Source organism: Drosophila navojoa, chromosome X (assembly GCF_054131105.1).
Source record: "Drosophila navojoa isolate 15081-1374.11 chromosome X, UAZ_NAV_1.0, whole genome shotgun sequence".
Classification (NCBI taxonomy): Eukaryota; Metazoa; Arthropoda; class Insecta; order Diptera; family Drosophilidae; genus Drosophila; species Drosophila navojoa.
In genome coordinates this window covers 7,356,430-7,383,150 of record NC_142895.1, presented here as the reverse complement: position 1 = coordinate 7,383,150, position 26,721 = coordinate 7,356,430, and the positions used below count along the sequence as shown (strand labels likewise).

The 26,721-nt window shown below is 40.9% G+C and overlaps 2 protein-coding genes across 2 annotated transcripts in view; both read left to right on the top strand.

Annotated features, from left to right (window-relative positions):
* The window catches only part of LOC115564576 (uncharacterized), a 122,990-nt gene extending 97,982 nt beyond the window's left edge, over positions 1 to 25,008 (top strand). Inside the window, exon 2 of the mRNA XM_089263337.1 lies at positions 23,101 to 25,008. Within this exon, the coding sequence (XP_089119463.1) occupies positions 23,122 to 24,171 (1,050 nt within the window). The 5' untranslated portion in view covers positions 23,101 to 23,121 and the 3' untranslated portion in view covers positions 24,172 to 25,008. The remainder of the gene's footprint in view (positions 1 to 23,100) is intronic.
* Positions 1,824 to 22,585, top strand: LOC115564575 (uncharacterized). The gene is made up of 5 exons (XM_089263338.1): positions 1,824 to 2,143; positions 16,881 to 16,958; positions 17,044 to 17,267; positions 17,302 to 20,488; positions 22,461 to 22,585. The coding sequence occupies exons 3-4, from the start codon at positions 17,181 to 17,183 to the stop codon at positions 20,485 to 20,487; spliced, it is 3,273 nt and encodes a 1,090-aa protein (XP_089119464.1). The 5' UTR covers positions 1,824 to 2,143; positions 16,881 to 16,958; positions 17,044 to 17,180; the 3' UTR covers position 20,488; positions 22,461 to 22,585.
* Positions 25,009 to 26,721: the final 1,713 nt, after the last annotated feature.

The window sequence follows — 26,721 nt, the reverse complement described above, 5'->3', positions numbered from 1 at the left end:
TTGCTGCAGCTGCGTATGGAAATGAGGCAGAAGCTGAAGAGCAAGAACAAGAACAAGAACGGCGAGAGATTTCATGAGAATACAGTCCATATTGCGCTGAGAGGCCCCAAGCAATTGCAACTTTAATTGAACCCAATGAAAATTATGGACAAGCAAATTTTCCCACAGATTGCCAAAGGTTTAACGATATTTTGCGTTTTTTTTTTTTTTTTTGCAATTTTTTTTTTTATTTCGAACGTAATGAGCCTTTAAGTCAAACGTAGACCTGACAGCTTCAATGGCTTAAACGTAGCACAGAAGCTGCAACTAACCACAAATCACAATAACACCCATGCCACACACACACACACACACACATGCATATGGAGTGAGGTGAGTGTGTGTGGATGTGGAAGGGAACGCATAATCATTATCACTCAAATTGGGGGCCCCCTCGTGTGTGTGTGTGTGTGTGTGTGTGTGTGTGTCTGCCCGATCCAAAGACCAATTATATATTGAAACCCAGAGACGAGACCAAAGAGAGTGAGTGAGAGAGGGAGAGGGGTGGAGAAAGAGAGAGTGTGTGATCAGCATATTCGTATATGCATATGAGCTGGTCCGGCACTTAAACGATCTACAACCATGAAATGGGCAGATCCCGGCATCGAAAATCCCAATTCGAATACCGTAACTTAAGCCCATGAATTAAGCGGCCGCAGCTGATGATGAGAACCAAGCCAAAGCTCAAACTCAAACCCAAACCCGAACTCAAAGCCAAAGCCAAAGCCAGAGCCAGAGACGAATTGGAATCGATGTCCAGCGACGCTGACCACCACGACTCCACAATATGCAACTCGAATTTCGCGTGTGTGAAAGAGAGAGGGCGAGAGAGTAATGCGGCTAGGCGGTACCAAATTTATAACTTAGATCATAAGTGAACCTCTCGACGCGCGCATAGAGCAGCATCGCCTCGAGCTTAATAAGTGCATTCGCCGGCAGCTGAAGCGTTTCAGGCAAATTATAGTCCACATACAGACGATCAAAGATAGTTTTCGGCTAAACAAACGTTTAGATAGGCTAGATGCACGTATATAGAGTTGTCATACGAAATGATCGTTTTAAACTACATTCAACATATAAAGTTATGGTATATGATATAGGTATCTATCAAACGCTGCGTTTGTACAATTTCCGAGGCCATCTTTGCGATTCTCATAAGATCAAACGTTGGCTATTTGTATTATATATAGCTAATTTATTGGTATTCACTTGGTATATTACTTTCACTCAACTAAACTATACTCAAATTTTCTAGATTACTAAATATTTCACACCCCCACACTCTCTCTCGCTCTCTTTCTAACACGTCATCTTAACTTTGAGCTAGAGATCCATTTCGCCTTAATATATCAGAACTTACATGTATTAATATTTTCAAATATTTATATATCTCACGTGTGATTACAATAATACCTATATAAATCAGATCAATATTTATAACTAATTACTCGCGCCTTCCAAATATTCTATTCGTCCACCATAGTCGTATACTACAACCATTTGGCAGCTTTCAAGCTCTTCACCACACCGTATACACATACCTTTGCTAGCGTCATCTACTGCAACGCTTAAACAACTACTACTTAGTCAATGCACGCACCATGCATGCTTGAAAGCACCGCATTAGCATAGACATACACCACAGTGCTCGCACTGAACGCAGCTAGATACTCATACAACGACGAACATCACACGAACTTAACGAATCGACCGAACACTGAACGAAAACTGAAAGAAATTGAACGAAATGTGCCCGCTGTTAGTTAACAGGCAAATTTTCAGATTCAAAATACATGCGACTTTCGTGGTGAGCGGACGTGTTTTTTTTTATTATTGTTGGTTTTGTTGCTTCTGCCCAAGTACTCGACGTTTGAGTACACCGCTTAGTGCGCGTCGTAGATTGTGTTTATTGTTGTGAGTACTGCAAGCTGTTGTTGTTGTTGTTGTCGTCGTTTTGGTAATTGCCTGCCATACAAACACACACACACAAACACGCAGCTAAGTCAGTCATGAATTGGAATCGGTGCGCGCGGTCGTGTGTGTGACGGTTTGTTGTATCTGCAACTGCATCTGTATTGTTGTACCAACGTATATTTTCGTTACGGTAATATTCGTACATATTGTACTTTTTTCTATCATATTTTTTTACTGTTTTTGTTGTAGTCATGAAACGTTATTAGAAATTGACGACAAGACACGCCAAATTAATAACACAGCCCAGACGTGATATGTGTATGTGTGTGTGACTGTGTGCTATTGTATCTATGTGCACATGTGTGTGTGTGTAGTGTGTAGTGTAGCTGTATCTGCAGCCGTGCATCCGCAGCAGCGGCTGTGCTTAAGCAAGAGTTTTGAACGAGACCAAGTTGGATGATTCTTATTGGATTGTTGTGGTTGTTGTTGGTGCCGCTGCCGCTGCTGTTGTTGCTATTGTTGTTGCTGCTGTTGCTGTTGCGTTGCCGGTGAATGAACCCAACCGAAAAAAAAAACGCACAACAAACGTACGCGACGTAAGTTTATGTGCGTGTGTATGTGTGTGTGCGAGTGTGTGAGACCACAAAATGGTGGTAGAAGGTAGAAGAGCATTAAACATTTCTCGAAATATTAACCCAACTGTGCACAACGGCATAAAGCCTCAAACAACAGCAACAATAATAATAACAACAACGAAAGGGAAGTAAGAAAAAGTCAAACGAGCAAAAGCGTCCGCCGTTTTGTTTAATGTCTTTTTTCACAGTTGCTTTTTGTTGTTTAAAAACAACAATAACAATAGCAGAAAAAACAATGGCAACAGCAGCAAACAATTATCATTTACATTCTATCTCTCCAATTAGAACTTACACTCACACACGCACACATGCATACTTGTTATCTTATCAGTTATAATCGTTTGCAATCTGTTGGCAACATTTGCGCGCAACACAAAAAAAAAAAAACATCAAAACAGCTGCCTTTGAAATTGACTGACTAACTAAAGCTGTGCATATACACCAATACTTATACATAACATGCATGTATATAACACTTTTGTTATATACACGTATGTAGATTTACATAGCTGCATGCTACATGCATTACTCAGAGCTTTTATTTTTTTTTCGTCTGCGTGTGCCATATCCGATAGCCGATACCGGTTTAAGGTCTTAAGGATTCGCAACTCGATTCGCAGAAAGCGGGGTGCGCCAAAAGGTGCTCTGCCTCTCGCTCTCTCTCACTCTGCCGCTCGCGCTGCCTCTGCCAGCAGCTTGTCTTCGTCTTCTACTTCGGTTTCTTCTGCTGCCTGTGCTCAGTGCTGCTCGAGTCAAAGCTAAACGTATGCAAAAAAAAGGCTAAACAATTGTTGGTGCAATCAAACAAACGAAAGTGCCTTTATTTACTTATGAAATTGACATCATTCTACAAATATAAATAAATATATATGATAACCAAATGAGTAATATATCAGTTATATTTGTATACATATTTTAATGATTAATTATGCAGTGCAGCTAATGTCAGTAAATTTAAAGCTACTTTTAGCAGTTAGCCTTGCAGAAAAGTAGCTAAACTAAAGTGTATTGAATATATTTTGTTTTTTGTTTTTTTTTTTTTTTTTGGTAATATAAGTGATAAAGTAAATAAGAAGAAGCTACTGAATGTGTGTAAACATTTTATCATCATAAACTTTTTTGTTTGTTCAAAATATACTTAAAATAATGAATTCGAAAACAAGCCAAATGTGACACTTAACAAAAAAAAGTAACTAAAAAGCGGCTAAGTTAGCTTAGCCAAGCTGGCATTTCTGAGCGCTCACCGGCTTGGCTCAGTGCACACGAAACAGTTAAAAGTTCAGGCTTCAAAATTAAAGTTCGCTCCGGTCACATGAGAATGCTGTGAACACAGCTGTACTGGGCGAGTGCTGCGGGCGCTGCGTACTGGCTCTAAAAATGTTCAAATACTACGAATCGAAAGCGCCTTATCATCACACTGTCAAGGTGAATCTGCTATACATACATACATACATACATTCATATGTACATATGTAATCTAAGTGGTTCACACTTCTTGATGTCTGTATATATGTGAATATAGATATGCCGCATACAACAAATTATGATTTATGGGCAAAGCAAAGGCAATTGCCAACCTTCGCTATAGCAATCATATGTGTGTATGTATGTACATATATAGGGGTATGTCTGTATGTCCGTTCTTAAATTTACTGTAGACTTCAGTTACATAGAAGTGTGCACATAAATTTGACTAAAAAACGCTAAATTGCCGGCAAAAGTCACACACAGCGTTTTCTTTATGCTTTATACATACCTAGGTACATATATGTATATAATTTTGTACCTCTTTTTTAGCTGCTTGCTTCTTTCTTTTCGTTATTTTGTCCATTGTTCAGTTTTTTGTTACTTCTGAAAATCTTGCATAACTACAAAGGTACACACAGTGGGTAAAAATGAAATAAAAAATCATAATTATAATATGTACGCGGCGTGCGGTGGAGGGAGAAAGAGAGAGGGAGAGGCAGAGCACACAAAAATCAAATAATAACCCAGCCGTGAGCTTTCATTTGTGTGTGTGTGTGTGTGTGTGTGTGCATGTACTTGTGTAATCAGCATGAAACTTGTTGTTGTTGTGTGTGTGTGTGTATGTATGTAGTTCATATGAATTTGGTGTATGGGCGGCTGCTGTAATCGTTCGTAATCATTTAAGCCGGCGCCCATAGAAAGCTACAGACGCACAAACATACATGTATGTATGTGTATGTAGATATATACTATAGTAGTAAGCATATATAATATTTATATTATATATAAGTGATATACAAAACGCTGTGTGCAAGCATCTGTATAATCGTAATTGCCAGCGATATCTGGCTACCTTCTATGCATATATAAATATATACACGCACACATACATTCATATGCACTCATCTATGCGGTACCTAAAAGCCAGACAGAGCTCAGCCATATAAATGAGGTAGGGGTAGGGATAGGGGCTATGGCAAGGGAGGCGCTGTTTGGAAGGGAGCAGACACTTCATAAAGCTGGGTTAGTAGTTCACCTGTTGATTGCATTGCTGCTCGCGACCGCACAGTGAGTGAAATTTGATACATACACACACACACACACACACACACACACACACGCATACACGTTCGCTGAAACTCACTGAATTATCAATTTAACGGCTCTTTTGCAACTGCAATTGCACAAGTAGTGCACTAACAGCAAAGGGAGGAAGAGTGGGAGAGGGGGGGGGGCGGAGATTGGGGGATTGGGATGGCAGGAAGGGCGACAGACAGAGCGAAACAACTTAACTTTAACCTGAGCTACGAGTTGGCTCTGACGTCATGGACACAGTGGAGTAAAATAAAGATAGCGAGAGCTAGATAGTATATACACATACATACATATATAAGACTCTAGATCATATACATATATACCTTTAAACTTTCTATGTAAAGAGTACATTTCCATTATTGAAATATCCTATATAAGTCCCTATGATAGAGTAGTTTAACATGGAGAGCTGATAAATCTACTAAATATCAGGTTTATACATATATATTACGTTCCAGTGTTGATCGATGATTACTCTGACAGCTATATGATATAGTGCTTCGACTCAACCAATTTCGATCTATAAAATAATTAAGCTATATTGTATTTCATATTACAGACGTCTATTGGTATTGATCTTGAAAATATATACAATCTATGTATATACTATATATGAGTAGACATTAAGTAATTTAATATCTATATCTAATAGACCTACACATATGGTCACAGATATCTGTCTCTGGTCTTACATACATCGTACAGTGGGCACACGATGACGTGACCAACTTGCTGCTAGCTAATCACTGAATTGTCTCCATTTATGGTGCGGCCGTTAAATCAATCAATATCTCATCACTCGACAGTCCACTAAAAAGTTGCCACTAAAAATTGAAGACATTCGAGCCATTCTAACTTTTTGATGGGCCTGTGACATTGTCACGAATCTCTCAAAGTCACAATTAATGCGAAACATGTTGAGTTGTAAAGCCAGGCACAGTGGGAAAAAAGTTACAGTAAAACGAGCTGGAAAATGAAATCCATATCAAATCAAAGAAATGTATGCGTAACACCCATACCCAGAGCTCAATGTACTACTCAAACATATATAGTGCTCGGGCCAGCTGGCCCGTCACATAACTGAACTATCTGCTATATGCCGCATTCCACACGTTTCTCGCAAGTCGAGTCCAAATTACGTAGCTTTCATATTCAATGCTCTCAACTATATCTATGTTACTCTGTACTTTATATAGAATTTTTCCCAAAATATTAACCCAATTTCAAATACCGCTCATGAATTTCTGCATACATAGTTCTTTCCATATGCAAATGGAGATAGACGTAGATGCTCCAGTAATTTCTCAATTGAACTTAATTAAAAGTGCATCGTAGGCACTGCAATTGTCTACGTATTTCTTGAGAACCTATTTCCATATATAGTATATATGCGGATAGGCTAAGATGGTTGGATAAAGTCTATTTATAGTGCATAGTTTATATTCAAAGACATTCACAGAACTAGTATTCGGATAAGGTCTATCTATAACTCAATCTACACTCAGATATGCTCCAGATAAAGTCTATCTACATTCACATAAGCTAAGGTAGTTCGATACCCGATATTTGGATCAAATCTATCCATGCAATAGTCAACATTCACAAAATTTCGGACATTCCGATAAAGTCCGACATTTAGATAAGTTAATATATGTGTATAAAGTCTATCTATACTAATATATACATTCAGATAAGTTAAGTGACTCTATTATAAACATTTTATTGAGTCTCTCTATACTAATGTTCACATTCAGATAAGTTAAGATATGGGGATAACATCTATCAATACTAATGTCTATATTCAGAGAAGATAAAAGAGTCTATTTAAATATAGTCCACTCATACTGCTCTATTCAGATAAGCTTCCGACGTTTATATGTATTAGATAAGTCCAGTTGCTCTCTGGGTATACCCCTTCCTTATTACACTAGACACTTCATTGAGCTCTCCCATATCTGCAGCTAATTTCGTATATAATAATCAATTTTTCCGCTATTTGTACGATTTGTAATGTGAGAGCTCGTAAACAATAGAGAGAATTGAATGCGCATTCGCAATGGCATTCTAGAGGCATGCATAAATTCATGAGGTCTGTTTGTCTGGCTTTTGGTTTCGCAATTTCTGTCTCAATTTTCTTTCAGCGAGTCGGGGCTAATCGAATTACCTTAAACAATATCGAAGACGGTTTCATTCATAACTGCAATTCAACCAAACAGTTCGTGTCTTCACTGTGCCTAGCGAGTGCGAAGCTAGTGCACTGGCGTTTTAGTGGGTCAATCTGGGAGGGGGATGATGTGGGTATGGGGCATTAGAATGGCGTCATCTTTTAACAATTAATCGATGCCAAGAATTAAGTAATCGCAATTGACTTGAGTTTACTGCAATTGCCATGAGTTATATGTGTATGTATGTATATCCATATACATATATCTCCAAATACATACATCTATGTTAATATGCGTATCTGTATGCTTATAAGTCGGCTAGAATATTGGATAGTAAGGTCAATAGATGACGTATGCACAATGCGCAATTAAAGATTCATTCGACTCACTGCACAGATTGAGCAGCGGGGACGCCCAGAGCCATAGACATGTGCATATCATTATAAATACAAGACAGCGACAAATCCATGGCACGACTAGAAGATACCCTGTAAATTGAGTGATTCCAATTGATTGAAGAGATCGGCTTAAGACTTTGTAGTAGAAAATAGAATTAAAATACATTAAAGAGAAATGATCCATGGCACGACTAGAGGATACCCACTAATTGAAATATCTCTAGTTGCTTATAGAGATATGGAAGAACTTTTGCGATTTCTGAAAACGCAATAAACGTAATTGATTTCTGAAGATTAAATCGTTGATGGTTAGCAATTAGAATATACCCTGTAAATTACGTTAATCTATGTATCTTAATTCAAGGAAATATACTTTAGATATGATATAGAATCAAAGAAATGCAATGGCTAGATAAGAATACGACACGCTTTAAATTGAATGTTCCTAGATGAAGAGATATAGAACGATAGAACTGAATAGGGTATCGCCGTAGTGTGGCATATCTAGTCAATGGAATTCGGAAAATATCTTGGGCATTTCTCGGGCATGCTCGTAAATAAAAATCCAAACACTTGAGCCGGCTGGGCGCTCTAAGTAGCGCTGAGTACTAGGCGAACGGAGATCAAACAGAAAAAAAAAAATACAGAAAAAAACACGCAAACAGACGGGAACTGCGAGAGACCAAGATACTTGGACAGTCAAAGATACATTCGGCCAGTCCGGGAGATACAAAGATACAGATACTGAGATACTTGAAAGTGTTGCGCAATTTATTGTGCGTGCGTACCAGATATATGCATACATACATACACACACACACACACAGAATACATATATAGTATATATAGAGAGTTGATAAAGTACGCACTGTGCGTAGCAGACACGTAATCACGAAGTTTTTGCCTGACTTCGAAATTGAATTTCACATCGAATTGGAATGCCCGTTGCCATTCCAATTGGAACACAAGTCACGAGGGCTCAGCACAGCCAAGCGGAGCAGCGGTTCTAATCAGAGCCGCACAGAGCAGTTACTAAAAGAATTGTACAAGTGTTTTTTTTTTTTTTATATACTTTTTTTTTCAAATTGGTTTTTGCCTTCCCCTCCACTTCCAAGTAACTCTTGGCCTTGCCGTAAAGCCAACTGAGTTTATGGGATCAGCGCGTCGAGTAACTAACGTTTAAATATTTTGAGGAAACGAAAACCAGTTTTCTAAATGCGCTTCGTGCTTGACTCTGAAGTTCACTTGAGCAATTTCTTAAAAGGCAGCAAAGCACAGACAAAAAAAAAAAAAAAAATAAACAAAATAGAAGAAGAAGACTGCTGCGATCGGCTATTAGATACATCACTAATTATACCCTGTAAATGAGCACAAGAGGAAGAGAAAGAGAAATGCGGCCACTAAACGAAATCACAATCATAATTAGGCCGAGAGAGTTTACTTTTTTTACTTGAGCATAAGTGCAACACTGATTATACCCTGTAGAAGGGCGGAGGGGGCAGTAAATAGGTGGCTGGGTCACAGTGCGAAAGCAATCACAATTTGACCTGATCTCTATAATAGATGTAAGATGTGTTTGACTTGCCTTTGCAATAGATGCAGCACTCGTAATACCCTGTAAAATAAAGCATAAGCAAAAAGAAATGCGGTTAACTCACTCAGCTGTGTAAAAGAAATCACATGAGCAATTAAGCATAGAGACTTATTCTCTAAAATATTTATATATCACTAGTTATACCCTGTAAAATAAATGAAAAGGCGGCTAGCTCACTGATTTATATAGACGTTATCATTAATGGAGTGCACAATTAATCTCTATAATAGGTATCTAATATGTATTTGTCTTTGCAATCGATACAACTCCAAGCATACCCTGTAAACTGACTGTCTATTGGATATCCATGATCACAATCAAATTTAGGGGGCAAAGTTTATACTCTTTGATACCTAGCATTAAATATCCGCCTTTAGCTTTGAACTTAAGAGTGAAAATAGTTGTAGGTTATCGATCATAAACTTATCGATCGATTTTAACGTTGTTTCCTATAAATAGTCTACTCCTCACATTCTTTGCAAGAAAACATATTTCTATTTATATTATTTTCTATATACCCAGGGTATGTTCTAACCGATCAGTCTTCACCTTTGCCTTTGGCGCTTAGCACATACAAAGCTGCAATATCATGTATCGTCTAACCCAAACGGGATTTACCTCTTTCGAAAAGCAACAACAACAACCATGGCGAATAACGAATAATCACATGAAAACATAATTATTGATTGGAAGCGTAGCTTCGCTCCCTCTCTCTCTCTCTCTCGCTCTCTCTCTCTCTCTCTCTCGTTCTATGTCTAGATATGGGTTTTATGGCCAGCTCAATGCCCCGACAAGGTTTCCCGCACACACATTTTGCAAGCTTTATGCAAGCCATATGAAATTTTGCCAACTCAACTTGGATAGGAATCGATGTCTATTTGACTGTATTGGATTGAAGCAATTGCAGTAGAGTTCTTAGGGAGTATATGGAACTAAATGAACCATTGGGCTTACATATATGGGACTATTGGGGCTAGGGTGAGCTCTATGATCTGCATAGATAGAAGTGTATGGGGTTGAGGAGCTACATAGACTATAAATGCTTAATATATGGAAGAAGCTGTAGTAGACGTGGAATAAATGAGAGCTCCAAGACCTAGATAGACTACATGGGATCTATCATTGGCTTTTGAGGTTGTATGATCTACAGAAGGTTAGACATTGCTAAGAACTCTCTGTATAAGCTAAGGAGATTCTATGGACGGTATAGGCTGTCAAAACTGTGGGACCTGTAGGCTATTTCGGTTACACGGAGAATACAAGCTATATGGAAAATTGGAGTAGTATGTGTCCTATGGGCTATACAGATTGTAAAAGCTAAGTGAACTATGAGATCTATACGGACGACGTAGGACCACATAGACTATATAAGCTAAAGGAACTGTCAGATCATACAGACTTTATAGAGTATATGGTCGGAACGCAGATTGCGCTATCTAGACAGAATAACGGAAATGAGGTTATATAGAGCATACAGGCCGTAAAGATTATATAAGCATGAGGGGCTATTGGATAGCTTGTATACTATCACTATACTACCGTAAGGATTCTGGGAAGTATAAGTACTATACAGCCTACATATACTATATTAGCTTAATGGCAACTCAACCTATAATCTTTATGGGCAATTCGAGCCACATAGGCTGCACATACTGTATGGCCTACACGTACTGTATGGCTAGCATGGGCAGCACGGGGTGTACGGCCTGTGGGGGGGCATATGTTTGCCTTTATTGAGGTCGATTGTTCATTTATCGTCAATGTCAGTCATCAGTTGGGCTGGCTTGGCGCGTGTTTTGTTGTCTTTACACATTCCCTTGCGTGTGTTTCGGTTTCAGCTTCATTCTTTTTGTATTATTTTGTTTACATGGAGTCGGCGGGTCGGGGAGGGACGTTTATATTACAAATGAAGAAGAGCCAAGTGCAGCCAGCAGTAAGCCGAACGAGATCTGGGCGACTCCAATGAGAGACGAACAGAACGAACAAATTGTAATTTAGGTGTTGCTCAATACAAACAGCTGGAGTTTTGCCATTTGCAGGCAACGATAAACACGCAATTAGCGTTAGATATATGTTTGGACCAACACCCAGACAAATCAATGTGTCTATGTATTGTATGGCAGAGGCTGCAGTCGAATCGATAAAGCTTGTCTAGACTGCCCATAGTTGCTTTTGTCTATCTTTAGTTGCCTTTTTTGGCAGGACTTTTGCTGCAGTTTGATTGCCAGCGTCTGGCTAAGATGTGGATCTAAGCATAATCCCTATAGCTGTGCATGCGTTTGTGTATCTGTGTGTGTGTGCGTATCTTATCTGCAAGTTGTCGCATAAATCTTTTTGGACCGCAGCCCATTGACTTTATGGCGCCGCGTCTCAATCTATAAATCATTCCCAATGGTCGTCTGCCTAAGCAGATAAAAGACTCTGGCTGAGAGCCCCGAAAAAACGAGCTGAACTGTAAAACAAAACTGAAGTTTACATAAACCAAATATCATTAGACGTAATTATTGCCTAATGAAAATATTAAATGTTTGAAAATATTTGATTTCATCATACATAGGTCGATAATCATATTTGGGACTGAGAACAAACGCCTTATAGGAGACATTGCATTGAATCTAGTTGAGCTATAGCTAAATTTTACTTTGTCGCGCGAGTTCTTATTGCTTCTGATTGCTCCCTCAGTCTCGGTTATTGGAATTGTATTTATTTTGTGGACACAAAGGAACGATTTACTGGACTTATTCGTTGGCCTTCGAAAAAAAAAGATATCTTTATCTTTACAAAGAATCGATCGCTGCTTGCAACACATGTTTGTTTATATAATATATGTCTATACATATGTACATATATGAATGCACGATAAAGAACACTTCAAACTTGCTTACAGTGCATGTGTGAGAGGGAGAGGGAGAGTGCGAGATATTCTGAGGAGGCAAAGAAACAGTAGAGAGAGAGAGAGAGCGACGTAGAGAGAGAGAAAGAGTGCAAGTGAACATCCTTCTGTACAGCTAACACATCATTTTAAATCCTTGATATTTTAATTTATGAGATTTGCAGAGAAGGGCTCATATTATGGACTAGGAGATGGGATTGCTTTTACGATTGACTTAAACACAGAACACATATTAAACATATTTACAGGATGTATGCCAGTTCCTATGGTAGAGAGAAGATTAATGCAATGTAAAGCGCAAGAGTGAGAGAGACAGAGAGAGCGAGAGAGAGAGAGAGAGAAAGAAAATTCGAGCAAAAACAAGCTCAAAACCCTGCTTGAGCTATGAGAATTGCAAAGAAATGTGTATATTTTACTCTACCATTGCTTCTTTCATATTATTAGCCAGAACAAGGTTTTTATATAGTCTTGTATGCATGTGTAGAGTACCACATAAAGAACATTACAACCCTTTTGCGGGGTATCAATGCCAATTAGTCAAAGCTCGACAACAATAAAATATTTAATGTGGGCAAACAAGAAATAATAATTATTTATATACACTTATTTACGATTGCACTCAACATTCTTGTGTGTTTCTAAATATATCCATGTTTAATAAGCCTCCTTCAACATCCCCGAAAAAAGACTCATAATATACCACATTTACAGATGTGCTCATGGAAATAGTAGCGCTGCACTACACAACAAAAATCAAGAAAAAGAAACATTCATTAATCAGAAATATGTTAATGTTAATATTCGTTTCGAATTGCTTTCAAAATATGGTTTTTATCACTATATTAGGTTGTTTAACGACTTGATGCTCATTCGCACTACTCTTTTAATTAGAACAGCTGTATGTAGAGCGTACCGCCAGAGCTCCCATTCAATGAAATGAAAAATAGCAAAAGCCACAAATTTCAAGAAAAATTTTCCAATTGCAATTCCAATCCGGAAAATACTTTTTCCTATGCCTATGGTTATTTATATATATGTACAATAATATATATATATATATATATTGCTAGTAGTTTCTCGGGGGATGTTAGTTAATAGACGTCGAGCAGGGGTGGATGGCACACATGTATAGGGTATAAGGTAAGGGTGGTGAATGCTGAATGTTGACCCCACAGCAAATGCTCGAACAAATTTCTCCATTTCAGCGAAATATGCGACAAAGGGTGGCATTCCCTTCAATGTGATTCCACTAAGTTTTCTTTTGACTTCTTTCCTGGATATATACATATATATATATTTACGCATGAAGTCTCTTAGAGTTGGGCTGAAGGTTAGAAATATATACTCGTATGTCTGGGGCGAACACCTGTCCCTGTTTGTTTTTATTGCTTTTGGGGTTTGTGTACATTAAATAGAGAACATTTACAGCTTGAAGAAAAATTCATTGAGTTCTTGTCTTAAAGTCGGTCTATCCATCTATTTGTATATCCAGCTCAAAATTACAGCATATCCTAAGCATATTGAGATTATTTTCTTGATTTAAATCTTCAAATACTGTAAGCAGAAATAAAGAAAATTGAAAACAAATGTTGGCCTTTCTTTGCAATTCTCATAACTGTGATTTACATCTGCTATGATTATTTTACATTCCATGAGTCTCTATCGTTTTCTTTGTGTATCTCTTTCTAAAGTTCTTTCTCTCTCTTTCAGTTTTTGACTCTGTTTCTATCATTCGTGCGGTATTCTCTGGTATTCTTCTGCTTACCTTTGTATTACTCTCTCTCTTTTTACATTCCCTCCTTATCAATTTCTCTATCTATCCTTTGCTTGCCTTTTTATACTTTATCTCTCTCTCTATCTATATCGTGGCCTGTGTCTGATTTCCGTCTTACGTCTTCCTAACCTAACCACTAGAGAGAGCACCTTCTACACCTATCTATTAGTTCCTCTGTCCGTCTATCTAACTCTATCTCTCTATCTCTCTTTCAGTCTATGTTTTGATTTTCACTTTATTTACCTATTTCCCTTCTCCCCAAGTCTCCTTTCCCCTCGCTCTCTTCCCCCCTGTTTACACTCTGACCCTTCCCTGCCTCCCTAATTTCTCTTCAATCTCAATGTCAGCATTGTTCTAATTACGGCCCTTCTAAGCAATTTTCATGAACTCAATTAGCTTCGAGATCTTAATGCCGTATAGTCCATATAGTCTGTGTGTGTGTGTGAGTCTGTTTGTATAGCAAACACTTATAGGTAAGCTCATAATTCCAGACAATTTTCGTACGCTATAGAAATGGATTAGCACAAAGGCAGCAAAATGATTCGAGTGAAGCATTCAATTTGCAATCGGCTGGCGATTTTGTGAGACATACACTAAATGCGCAGCTAGTCGTATCAAGGTGCACTAGATATATATACAAAGAGAGTGACAGAGAGAGAGAGGGTGGGAAAGAGAGGTAAAATAGAAGTCGGTCAGATTTGCATGCAAATTGGATGCAAGGCAAATTCTTATTTATTTTTTTTTTAATGCCTCAAGCCGGTTAACAGCTGCATGCAATGCATTGGACAAACCCCTGTACCACCCGCTGCAATCGACCAGCTGCACATGTGTGTGTGTGTGTGTGTGTGTGTGCGTGTGTGTTTGTGTCAACCCCAAGGCAAGGCACGGGGCAATCTTCGTGTTAAGCAATTGTCAACTCTGGCGTTAAATATGGGTGAAAAATATTGATTACATTGGTAAACGCAGGCGCAGGCAAAGCCATTTATGCTACACAGATATACTATGTATATACATCTATAGTTGTATATATGTGGCTATTACCTACATACATATGTAGATCGAAATTCTGCATATGCTTAACCATATGCGCATTTCATTACCGCACAAAAGGTACGCGCAAAAGATTAGCTATCAAGTGACCCAAATGCAGAGGCACACACACACGCACACACACATATGCATAACCAATATGTACATATCTATAGCCATATCTACATGTACTCAATTCAGCTCACTTACGTCTATGAGCCGGAAGAAATAATCATTATTTAGAAATTGCTTTGCTTTGGCTTTGGCTTTGGCTTTTGTTGTTTTTGTTATTTTCTGCTTTTTTGTTTATGCACATTTTTCACAATTCTTTGGCCATGCCCTAATGAACAATAATAAATGATTTGAACAAATTTGTGGCAAAAAAAAAGAAGCAATTCGCAACAGTTGCCAGCGAAAATAGAGAAAAAAAATCAAGAGTCGAGACAGAGAGAGAAATGCCCAACTTGGATATACCCTAACTAAGCTCCTTTAGGCTTTTAGAAACTCCTTAGAAGAAGAAGAAGAAGATCTATTCAATGTTGTACAAAAAACTAGATTGATAAATTCCATTTCCACATCCAAATGAATAACAATATATGTTGAGCTCTATATTCATTTGAAATTGTTTTCAAAATATTTCGTTTATCACTAAGTTGTGTAAGCATTGAAATTAGTAGTAATTTATCTAAGCGATGTTAGTATCAGACACAAGGTTGATAATAGAGCAAAAAATGAGGTCTACCTATAACAAAAATTCCAATATCTAGTACGACTGAGCACTAGTATTATTTGATGTATATAAACATACTTGCATATGCATATATGTATGTACACACATGCCTAATATATATATAGTACATATGTTTTCATAGAAACTCTAGTTCCCCAGCTCTTAAACTTGGAACTGCACTGAAACAAAAGTTTTCTAGAGATTTAAATTGACTCGCGTTAAATGTACGAAAAAATCGTTGATGATAATTTGAAGGGTATAGAGGTATATATGTATATATACTATATATGTAGTCATACTTAATCTACATACATTTAAAATTGCATATATGTAGCTCCCATAGCTGTATATATCTTTATGTACATATATAGTCTTGATCAGGCTAAACGACTGTTCGTGTCGTGTCTTGTTAGCCTTGTTCATCTGACGCTTTGTTACGTCTGTTCAAACGCGGTTTCAAAGTAATATATATACATATGTATTTGTATATATATATTTTCCATATTTCCATATAAATATCTACACATTTCTAGTATTATTCACGTTTACTTGGCTATATATACAGACGTAATGTCTGTTTGCCAAACCAATAACAAACGGGATTCCCGGTAACAATAGATATCATAGCGAGCCAAACATTTGTTTTCCCCAGATCTTGTTCTACTTTCGCATTTTACCTGAGACAAGAAAGTTCTGCCCCTGACTGCCATATGCCAAAAACCCGAGCACAGATGTCACGTAAAATTGCCATTTTAAAAGAGATATGAAGGAAAGTCTCAAATAGGCCTAGGCATCATAATGAATTTCAGTTCGAATGGAACTCAGCGTAAAGTTAGAGCTACACAGAACATGCATCTACTGAACGAAATTAAATTCTATGGAAGAATTTATATATATATGTATATTTTTATCAAGATTGTATAATATCTGGTGGAGATAAATAGAAATTATTGAATAAATACAAAATGCGTATAATTTTCTTATTATATATGCAACGGGATCACAGATTGACTCTACTTATAGTTACATTTTTTTTAGATTAATTGAAAATGGAAAATAGAGGATAATGATAATGATTTATAATAGTTTCAAATGGTTTACAAAGTACTAAACTCTTTCTCTCTCTTTCATTGCTCTCAACTTACAGATAGAAGAAATTCCCCATAGCTAGAGGCGTTATGAACACGCCTAGCGATTGATACAGCTAAAGGAATATAAATTGCAAGTAAGCAATGTTATGATATAGTAGAACCCATCTCTCGATATCTATCTCTCTTCACTCTCATGAATACAATGTAAATCTGTTTCAGAATTTCTTGCTTGCTGGGACTTTGGCAACAATCTCAATGGTGGGCGGATACACACGAGTGACTTCCAACTATCTTCCACTCCAAATCCCTTCGTACTCCCCAGCCCTGTCCCCCCTAGACGAGCGCTACGGCCTAAGATGTCTGACACAGTTGCCAGCGAGCGTAACGCCCCGGCAAATGGAACTTTAAGCGATACGATTGAGTCTATTGAGGAATGCCCAGCTGTTGCTTGATTCGAAATCGAATTCGAAATCGAAGCTATTCAGCGATTATATAGTCCAGGAGGAGCCATTGAAGATTGTGGAGCCGAGCGATACGCTGGAGAAGAGTGTGCAGGAGAAGGATAAGGATAAGGAGAAGGTGAAGAAGTGTGTCACATTCAATCCGAACGATGAGAAGATACGCAAGTTTACCACGGGCGAGCCCATTATCGATCAGCAGAATCCCTTCAAGAATGGCCTCATAGACAGCAGTGGCAAGAAGAAGACGCCGCCGCCGGTGCCCACCAAACGATCCACGCTGAGTGTGAGAAAGACGGTGACGCAACAGTTGCGTGAACGTGAACGCGAAAAGGAGAAGGAACGCGAGAAGCTCAAGGAGCGCGAGCTCGAGGAGAAGTCCCTGAAGGACAAGGAGCGCGAACAGCTCAAGAACGAGGCGAACAACCGCAAGAAGGCTGAGCTCGTGGGCGACGATTTCATCACCACCGAGGAGGTACTTAAGCAATCGAAGTATGTGAAGACCTATATCAAGAATCCGGATGCGTATTTCGTCTATGATCCCACGGTGCTGGCGCGTCTGAAATTCGAGGAACTGCGCGAGATATCGGGCAAGCCGCCCAAGCGTAAACAGGCCTGGACGAACGGGCAGCAGGCGGCGCATCGGCCCAGGGAGGCGAAGACGCCGGCAACGAAGCTAGCGAAGCAGCAGGAGGCTAACGGTAAACCGAAAACGGCCACGTTCAAGAAGTGCTCCAAGCCCAACTATCCGGAATTGGCCAATCTGAAAATCCGCACGGGCACCGACACCAACGGCGTCTACTTCAATCCCGCCGAGGTGACCAAGAATGCCAAGAAGTTCGACGAGCGCGTGAAGAAGCTACAAATCAGTTCCGACGACGATCTGGACGAGATCGACGGCCCCTTGACCAAAAGCGAGTCCAGCGACGAGCTGAATCAACCGAGTGCCGAGGACGATCCAGCCACGATGACCACGAATACAAATGGCAAGGCGAATGACAGTGGAAATGAAAATGAAAATGGAAATGGGAATGCCAATGGACACGCTCCGGGCACCTTCACCAACACCATCAGCTCCGAGGAGTTCCAGGCGTATCTGGAGCGCAAGGGCCTGGCGCTGATGCCCAAGCGGGAGATCAACAGTCCAACGCCCACGACGACGCCCAAGTCGACGCCGGCAGTGACGCCGACGGTGACGCCAACGCGTGCTACGGCCGAGGAGCGGCGTCAGCAGGTGGCCGAATCCTTGGCAGCATTGCGCAAGAGCAATACCAAAAAGCTGTCCGTGCTGCAGCGCCTCTCCAACAGTCTCTTTGCCCCGCGCCGCAAGACCACGCCCAAGGCCGTGCTGCCGGCACCGCGCAGCGTCTACGGCGACGCTGCGGAGCAGAAGCAACTGAAGACGCCCGCTGAGATGCGACGCATCCTGCTCGAGAACCAGCCGAATGGCCAGTTGAGGCAGGAGCTGAGGCAGCCCCAACCACAGCCACAGCCACGCTCCAAGCCCACGCTGGAGGCCCGGCTGGAGCCGGTGCCGTTCCAGCGCAGCACCGTGGAGCGTCAGAGTCTTATCCCGCGCCGCGTCTCGCCGCCGGAGAACAATCTGAGTCGCTTCACGCGCTCCGCCTCCATGGACCGCAATCAGATCAAGCTGCACGGCCAGCGCACCCTGAGCCGGCTGGAGAGCGTGGGCCAGCGCCGTTCCGTGGCCTCCAACGAGGAGCGCAGCAGCAACAGCAACAGCAACAGCAATGGCAATGCCCGCAGCAACAGTTGCAGCTATCCCATTGCCACATCGACGCCAGTGCGCAAGGCTCTGGAGACGCAGTCGAGCAATCAGAATGAATGGGAGCAGCTGAGGGCGATCAAGGAGGTAACCGATAGACAGCTCTACAACAAGGTTATTCAGCAGCAGCAGCAGCAACAGCAACAGTTGCAGCGACAGCGCCAACGCCAGAGCGAGGAGAACATTTATGAGCATCTGCAGTCGCAGCAGCTGGCGGCGCCGGCGGCTTTTGTGCGCGGCTCCGTGCAGCGCAATACCTACGCTGGCGTCAGTGGACGCAATCGCCAAATGCTGCAACAGCAACAGCAGCAACAGCAACAGCAACAACAGCAGCAGCAGCAACAGTTGCCCGCGCGCTGCCAGAGCGTGCTGGACGAGCTGATAAGTCCGCCGGAGCGGGGCATGCGGCGCGGCTACGAGAGTGAGAACGAGAACGAGACGCCAGTGGTGCTGCGACGCAAGGAGTCCAATGCCGGGCGACGCATCGGCGGCCTGTTGACGCGCGACGAGATCCTGGAGAAGGTGAAGGAGTTCTGCCGCAAGTCCATCAATCGTACGCCAGCGCCGGCGGCCAAAATGCAGCCCATCTATGAGCGTCACAATGGCCAGCAACAGCATCCGGCGGACATTTCGCCCGTGTCGTATGCCTCCGTGGAGACGCACAAGCGTCCCGCCTCCCAGCTGAGTCTGGCGCGGCCCCAAGTGCCGCTGCGTGTCCAGAGTCTGCCGCGCTCCAGCTACGCCGCCGCCGCCTCGCCCATCTATGCGCACGTGAACAAGCGCAACAGCCTCCTGTCCAACGAGTCCGAGCAGTACGTGTCCAATCAGCAGCTGCTGCAGCGCCAATCGCTGGTCACGCTGACGCCCACGGAGTATGTGCTCATCCAGACGGAGGATGGGCTGCAGGCGGCCAAGCTGATCACGGACTATCAGCACAATAGCAACTTGTATATGCAGCCGCAGTATATACGGGCGAGTCCACAGGGCTACGTGCGCATCGAAGAGCTGGCAATGGCACAGCAGCAACAGTTGCAGCAGCAACAGCAACAGCAGCAGCAGCAACAGTTGCAGCAGCAACAACAACAGCATGGCCGTGCCACGCCCCTAATCCTTGATCGTGCCGGACAGCAGACAAGCCAAATATATTGGACGCCGCAGCATCAGCGGCTGCAGCAGACGCATCAAGCGAATCAAGTGAATCAGCTGACGCTGCAGAAGACACCGCGCATGTATCCAGTACCGGCGCCCAGGCTGCACATGCCACAGGGCTATGTCCTGGCGAATGGCCAGGCATATGCAACAGTTATGCCGGCGCCAAGAAATCAGTCGAACAGGCAGCAGTCGGTCAGGAATGCGTCCAATTGGGATTGCAGCTCGGAGGCGGGCGAGATAAGGCGCATACTAGATAAATCGTTGTAGGGTAAGTTAATCAAATTGTTTAAGAATAGCATAAGTGGCTAATATGTGGGCAAATTTAAAAATTGCGCCTTAAAAAAGTTTACGTGTGCCCGTATATACGACACACACCGAAAATGACTTAAAAAATACCCAAAACTACAGTATCGAACAGTGTTATCGATATATCGTCTCGTAGCGCAAAAAACATCTGCTTGATTGTGTATTGTATCTATGTGCGTGTAGTCCAAACACAAAGGTTGACGCGTTAGGTAGGAAATTGCGACGTACGTCCATAGCAGCGGCCAGCTGCAGACAGAGTTATTATCTACATTTGTGAGTTAACAACAATTGTCAGAAGATTCAAGGTCCTTCACTTATCAGGCGACAGCTTGATAAATCTGAATATTGAGAAAACCAAACGACGCAAGCACTAAAGTGAATTTCTAAATGTGAACGCGTTCACACACATACATATACGCGCTGTGTGTACATATATATGCATTGTTTTTAAACGAATCTGGTGAGTATGGGTTCAAAACAAACCGAGTTATCTATGTGTGTGGGTGTGTGTGTGCGTGAGTGCATGTGTCAGTGCGTCCACGTTAAGTACGTGCATTTGCACAACAAATGCAGAAATTTGCGTAATAACAACACACACACACATGCATGCACATACGGTGTTGTTATAATTCTAAAAGAAAAAAATACACCAAATCGAATCGCTAAATTTGTAACTTAAACTGTCAAACACATTCGAGACCTTTCACGCAAATGTACAATAAATATATTCCCAGGTAAAGATAATAGATATATACACATACATACATACAAATTTATATAGTCCGAGGCCCGGACAAAACAGCAGTAAATTCGCGCACACACACATGCACATGTACCTGCAAGTGCCAACAGTGCATGCATACATATGCAAATAAATACACACATACATACATACATGCATGAATGCATTAACATGAGCAACAGTGCAGCTCAATTCCTCGAGCTAAATACATGAGACTTTAAAAGAATATACATGTATAAATTGTATGTACGTATGTATTTAAAATTTAGAATGAAAATAGATAATTTATAAACAAAATATTGTGTTTACAAAAGTGGTATTAACTATTATTATATGAAATTTAGCCATGTGTCAAGAGTCAATCAAAATAAATAAGTAAAAAAAAGCTATTAACTCTAAAGGAGCATATTTTACACAAAACAGACAGCAAAAGATTTAGTTATAAGACAACGCATTTGAAAGTCATTAAATGGGTATTTAGCAAACCACATTTACGCACTAAGACAGACTATCTAACATTAAATTCGAAATAGAATAAATGACTATAAAACAGTTGCACTTTACAGTCAACAGTCAATCATCAAATGAATATATATATATATGTATAATAATAATGAAAAACTGATTCAGCACTAAAACACATTTTAGGCTGAAAACAGTCTACTATAAAGAATAAAATACAAATACATATGTATATAACACAGTAAAATCACAATCTAGTTGGGAAGTAGGCTTTTGTAAGAACTGTCAGTAGGAAAGTAGGCCTTTGCAAGAACAGTCAGTGTAGGCAGCGCTCGCTTAACAACACTGTTCAGTATCAGTCCAAAAAATATAAGTTGTCGACAACAATTTGTGAAAAATATTTTACCAAAAAAAAAAAAAAGGAAACATTTAAATATTCGCGCTAAAAAGCATTGCAATTCACTTAACAAATATTCGCATAAAGAATAATAAATTATTTGCAAATATTTGTTCAATAAATAAACAAAGCCAAAAAGACGTTGAAGTAATCTGCGTAAGAAGCAGCGAAATTCAGCTATAAACTCACAGGTTTGCCAGCACTGTTGAGCAGAGGCCGTGGCTAGTGACGCCACTGGCCATTGGCCCATTGGCTAGCTATAATTCTAGAGCGCCACGAAGGTCAATACGAAAATATCTTTGACTTATTCTGTTTCTTGTATGCATTTTTCAGACAAAGAGGCAAACAACGACGACGCAGCATGGATGAGGAGCAGACCAAGAGCAGCAGCAGCAGCAGTAGCAGCAGCATCGTCATGGACGATCAAAGCAACGCCGGCAACAGCAACGCCGGCAACAGCAACAGCGACAGCAATCAAATCAACAGCAACATAACCAAAGCACCGGAGCAGATGCTACCCATTAGTACATCGTCATCGTGGACGATCTTACCACCAGATAGAATCGAGTTTCTTGAGGCAAGCAGCAGCAGCGAGGAGTTGGAACAGCAAGCAAAGGCAAAGGAGGACGAGCAAAACAATGCAGAGTAAGTGCCACAGAAGAGAGAGAAGAGAGATACACAGTATATATAAAATCTCGATATTCACAGATGCAAGCTCGTCGAGGATGCAGACACCCAGGCCGAGGACGTCTCCGATGGCATATCGATAATCAGTGACTGCGAGAGCACTGGCCGCATTTCGCCGCATCCCTTTCTGCGCGAGCATCTCAACGAGCTCAGCTTCAAGTTCGATGAGGGCCATGGAGTGCCGCTGGTGGCCAATATGCCCAATCTGAATGCTGGCCAGGAGATGCGTGAACGTCGTCGCCGTGCCTCAAACCCCATCTTGCACCTCAAGAATAATGTGGCTCAGCCAGAAGCCCCGTCGACAGACATGCAACGTCGCCATCGTATGCTGCCGCTGGTGCATAACGGATTGACAGCCGTCTTCTATGTGGGCGCCACTTTGGCCGTGCTGGCACTTATTGGCCGACTGCAGAATCCTGAGTGGAAGGTGCTCTGCGGCAATGAGCCCGTTCCGGATGTGGCCCAGCGTCTGGAAGATCTGGAGTTGCAGAATAATCTGATGCGTGCCGAGATTGATATCATGTCCAAGCAGCTGCTTTATCTCAGCTCCATAAATGGACAGGGTCACGGTCCGGGCCAGGGTCAGGGACAGGGTCATGGTCATGGTCATGGCCACGGTCAAGGCCAGGCTCAGCCGCGCAAGCCGAAAACATTCAAGGCCTGGCCCGGCAACGGCGACTCTGTGGAACCGGTGGACATTACCAAGGCGGACCTGAAGCGTCCGTACAAGTGTCCCGATGGCAAGTATGTGGAAATCGCCGCCATGTGCATGGAAATAAAACCGCATGCCGAATCTCTAGCCGATGAGATTGGTGATGCGGTCAACGATGTGCTGCGGCAATCTCAAGCTTTTCACGACTTTGAAAAGGTCACCGAGCGGCTAGGCACACTCGCTGGCGAGGAGGAAACGCCCACTCCCACACCCGATGACGGTGCCAGCGATCCATCCAAAGCTTTCCATGTGCATGGCGACAAAATGCGAGCTCCGCCCCTCGAGGCCAACAAGCAACGCTATCCCAACGGAGATGCATCCAAGGAGCGCTACAAGACCAAATACAACAACAATGCAAAGTGGCAGGACTCCAAGGAGCACAAGTATGATTCCAAGGAGTACAAGTACAGCTCGAAGGAACGCCGCAATCGCATGCATCTGGACAACTCCAAGGAGCAGCGTCACGGTAGAAAGCAGCGCCATGATGGCGACGACGACGACAGCGCCAGCGGCGAGTGGCACGAGCGCATGATGCAGCATCGTGAGAACGCACGCCAGCGTCATGACAAGAAGCGCAACAACAATTGGTTCATCGAGCGCGGCGGCGGTCGGGAGCAGATCCGCTCCAGCGAGACGCGACGTTAGGGCAAGGCAGGAGTCACGGGCAGATATGGGGCAAGGGCATTGGGCGAGGGTAGTCTGAAAAGTTGACAATTTATGGCTAGTGTTTCAAGTTGTCAGAACTGCCCTCTTAGAGTGGGTATACGACAGGGTATTGGGGATCTGTTCTGATTGTTCGCATATTTTGAACCCAAAACTATAATCTTAAGTAATTGGATTCTTGTCTAGTTGTTGGTACTATTACGACGTTATATAGAATATCTCGATCTACTGACATCAAATGTACTATGTGCTTATATATAAATATATGTATATTGAATGTATGTATGTATTTGTCTCTTATCCTATGACAAACTAAAAACGCGCTATTTGATGTAAGAACCTTAACTATAATGAATAATAACGAGACGAAATGAAATATATATATATATATATATATATATATATTATGATATACTAGATCGAATCTAAGGTAACCCTAATTTAATTCCACATTGAATGTAATTGGGCTCTTCCTTTATCAATCAACACAATTTTTTTTTCGGCTTAAAATAAAATATACATATTTGTGATATATACACCTACACACTACTACTATGATAATTGTGTATGTTTTTTTTTATTATTATTTTTATTTTTTTTTTTTTTGTCTTAGGCTATAATATTAAATAATTGTACCATACTAGATATTCCTTGGAAGCCAATTCATATAAATATTTTTGTATGCATGTAATTCCTTATACAGAATATATATACATATATATTATATATAAATGGATCTACATATATGTGTGTTTGTGTATGTATGTACCTTTCTGACAATGATAAATAAATAAACCTATCCAAAGCACACGAAACGAAGTTAAATTTCAATCTTATTATGTAAAATGTGAAAATCTATTTATATACGCATTGAGGGGCAGGACTATGTGACACACATACAAATGTATATAAATATACATACATATATAGTAGCATAAGCGTTTGCCCTTTTCAGGACATTTTTGTATGTCAACTATATGTATGTGTGTAGCATGTACATATATGCGCGTGTATGTGTGTGTTATGTATGCACTTTCGTTTCTATGAGAAAGTTCCCTAGGTACAAAACGTTCGCTGTGTTGGGGTTGTCCTACGCTTACAGTTTTTTTTTTACTACGTCCCTAAGCTTTCAACATACACATACATATACAGAGCGTTATGCATGCAGTCGTGTGTGCGTATACAACAAAAGCACACAATATTATGATGATAAAACAAATTTAGCCATCGTAGCTGTCAGGAAAAAGCACAAGAGAAGCGAGCTGAGAGAGAAGACGAGAGGAGGTGTGTGAGCACGAGAGAGCACTGCAACGTTCGTGTTGTTCGTTAAAGACGACATCGGCACATCAAGCATTGTGCAGGTTGCTTTTGGTATGTTGTGCTGGAGACGAATTAGCTTTTTTCCGTCAATTGGCTTTTCCGAGACAATTGCGGAAATTAAGAGGCGGGACGGATTCTGGCTTTTGAAATGATTAGCTTTTTTCGATTTTTTAATACTTCGATTTTTTAATCGAATCAGTCTTTGATTAATTTGTATTTTTTTGTATAACGATGCTATTGCCTAGCTAATATGATGTTCGTAGTAGCACTAACCCACTTAAGCTAAGTCTTGCACAAACCTCTGCGCGCACCATGGTTAACATGGCGGTTGCCACTTGTAAGAAAAGAGCATGTAGAATCCGATATGTACAAAGGGTATGATTTTGAAAAGAAAATCAAGTCTTTAAATATCGATGCAGGCCTCGAACAAGAAATTCGTGCTCGCTGCTCTTCTTTTGTTATTGAACTTATCAAGCAGCTAAAGCAGAGGTAACCAATTTTTCAGATTCTTCTACCGACCGTTAAATAATTTTGATTTTATCTGCAGTCTCCCCGACAATTTTAAAATCTTAAAAAACATTGACGTTTTTTCCGTTGATAAAATTGTGTCAACTAAAAAAAAAGTAATTACAGAATTGTTGGAACACCTCCAAGTAGACAGAATAGCCGACATTGAGCGGCAGTACTATGATATTAATCTAGTTAAGTGGGAAAACGTTAATGACAGCTCCGAATTTTGGAATGAAGTCTCCAATTACAAGGATTCTGGCGGCAACCGCCGATTCCTTGACTTGGCAGCTGTTGCCCTGCAAATGTTTTCATTACCATGGTCCAACGCGGAGGTGGAACGCGTATTTAGCCAGCTTAACTTGGTAAAGTCCAAGTTAAGGAACTCAATGAGCCTAAGCACAATAAACAGTATTCTTAGCATAAGGTAATATTTTATTGAGAGTGAAAAGATGATACCGATATATATATTACTTTTTTATTTAATATAACACACAGATATGGTTTGCGAAGACTGGGCAAATGCTGCTATGAATACAAAGTTCCTTCAAATTATTTTCGCATGATAGGTACTAACAGGTCGTACGATTCTGAAACCGATGCTAGTCGCGAAGAATTAGATAGCATGCTAAAAATCTTGTAAATTAAAAAAAAAAAAAAAAAAACAATCAAACTATAATAACCGCTTTTTTTTAGGCTTTTTTG

Coding starts and splice junctions, on each gene's coding strand:
- LOC115564575 (XM_089263338.1), top strand. CDS start 17,181: ATGTCTGACACAGTTGCCAGCGAGCGTAACGCCCCGGCAAATGGAACT. Junction 17,268..17,301: donor CTATTGAGGAATGCCCAGCT/GTTGCTTGATTC, acceptor TCGAAATCGAAG/CTATTCAGCGATTATATAGT.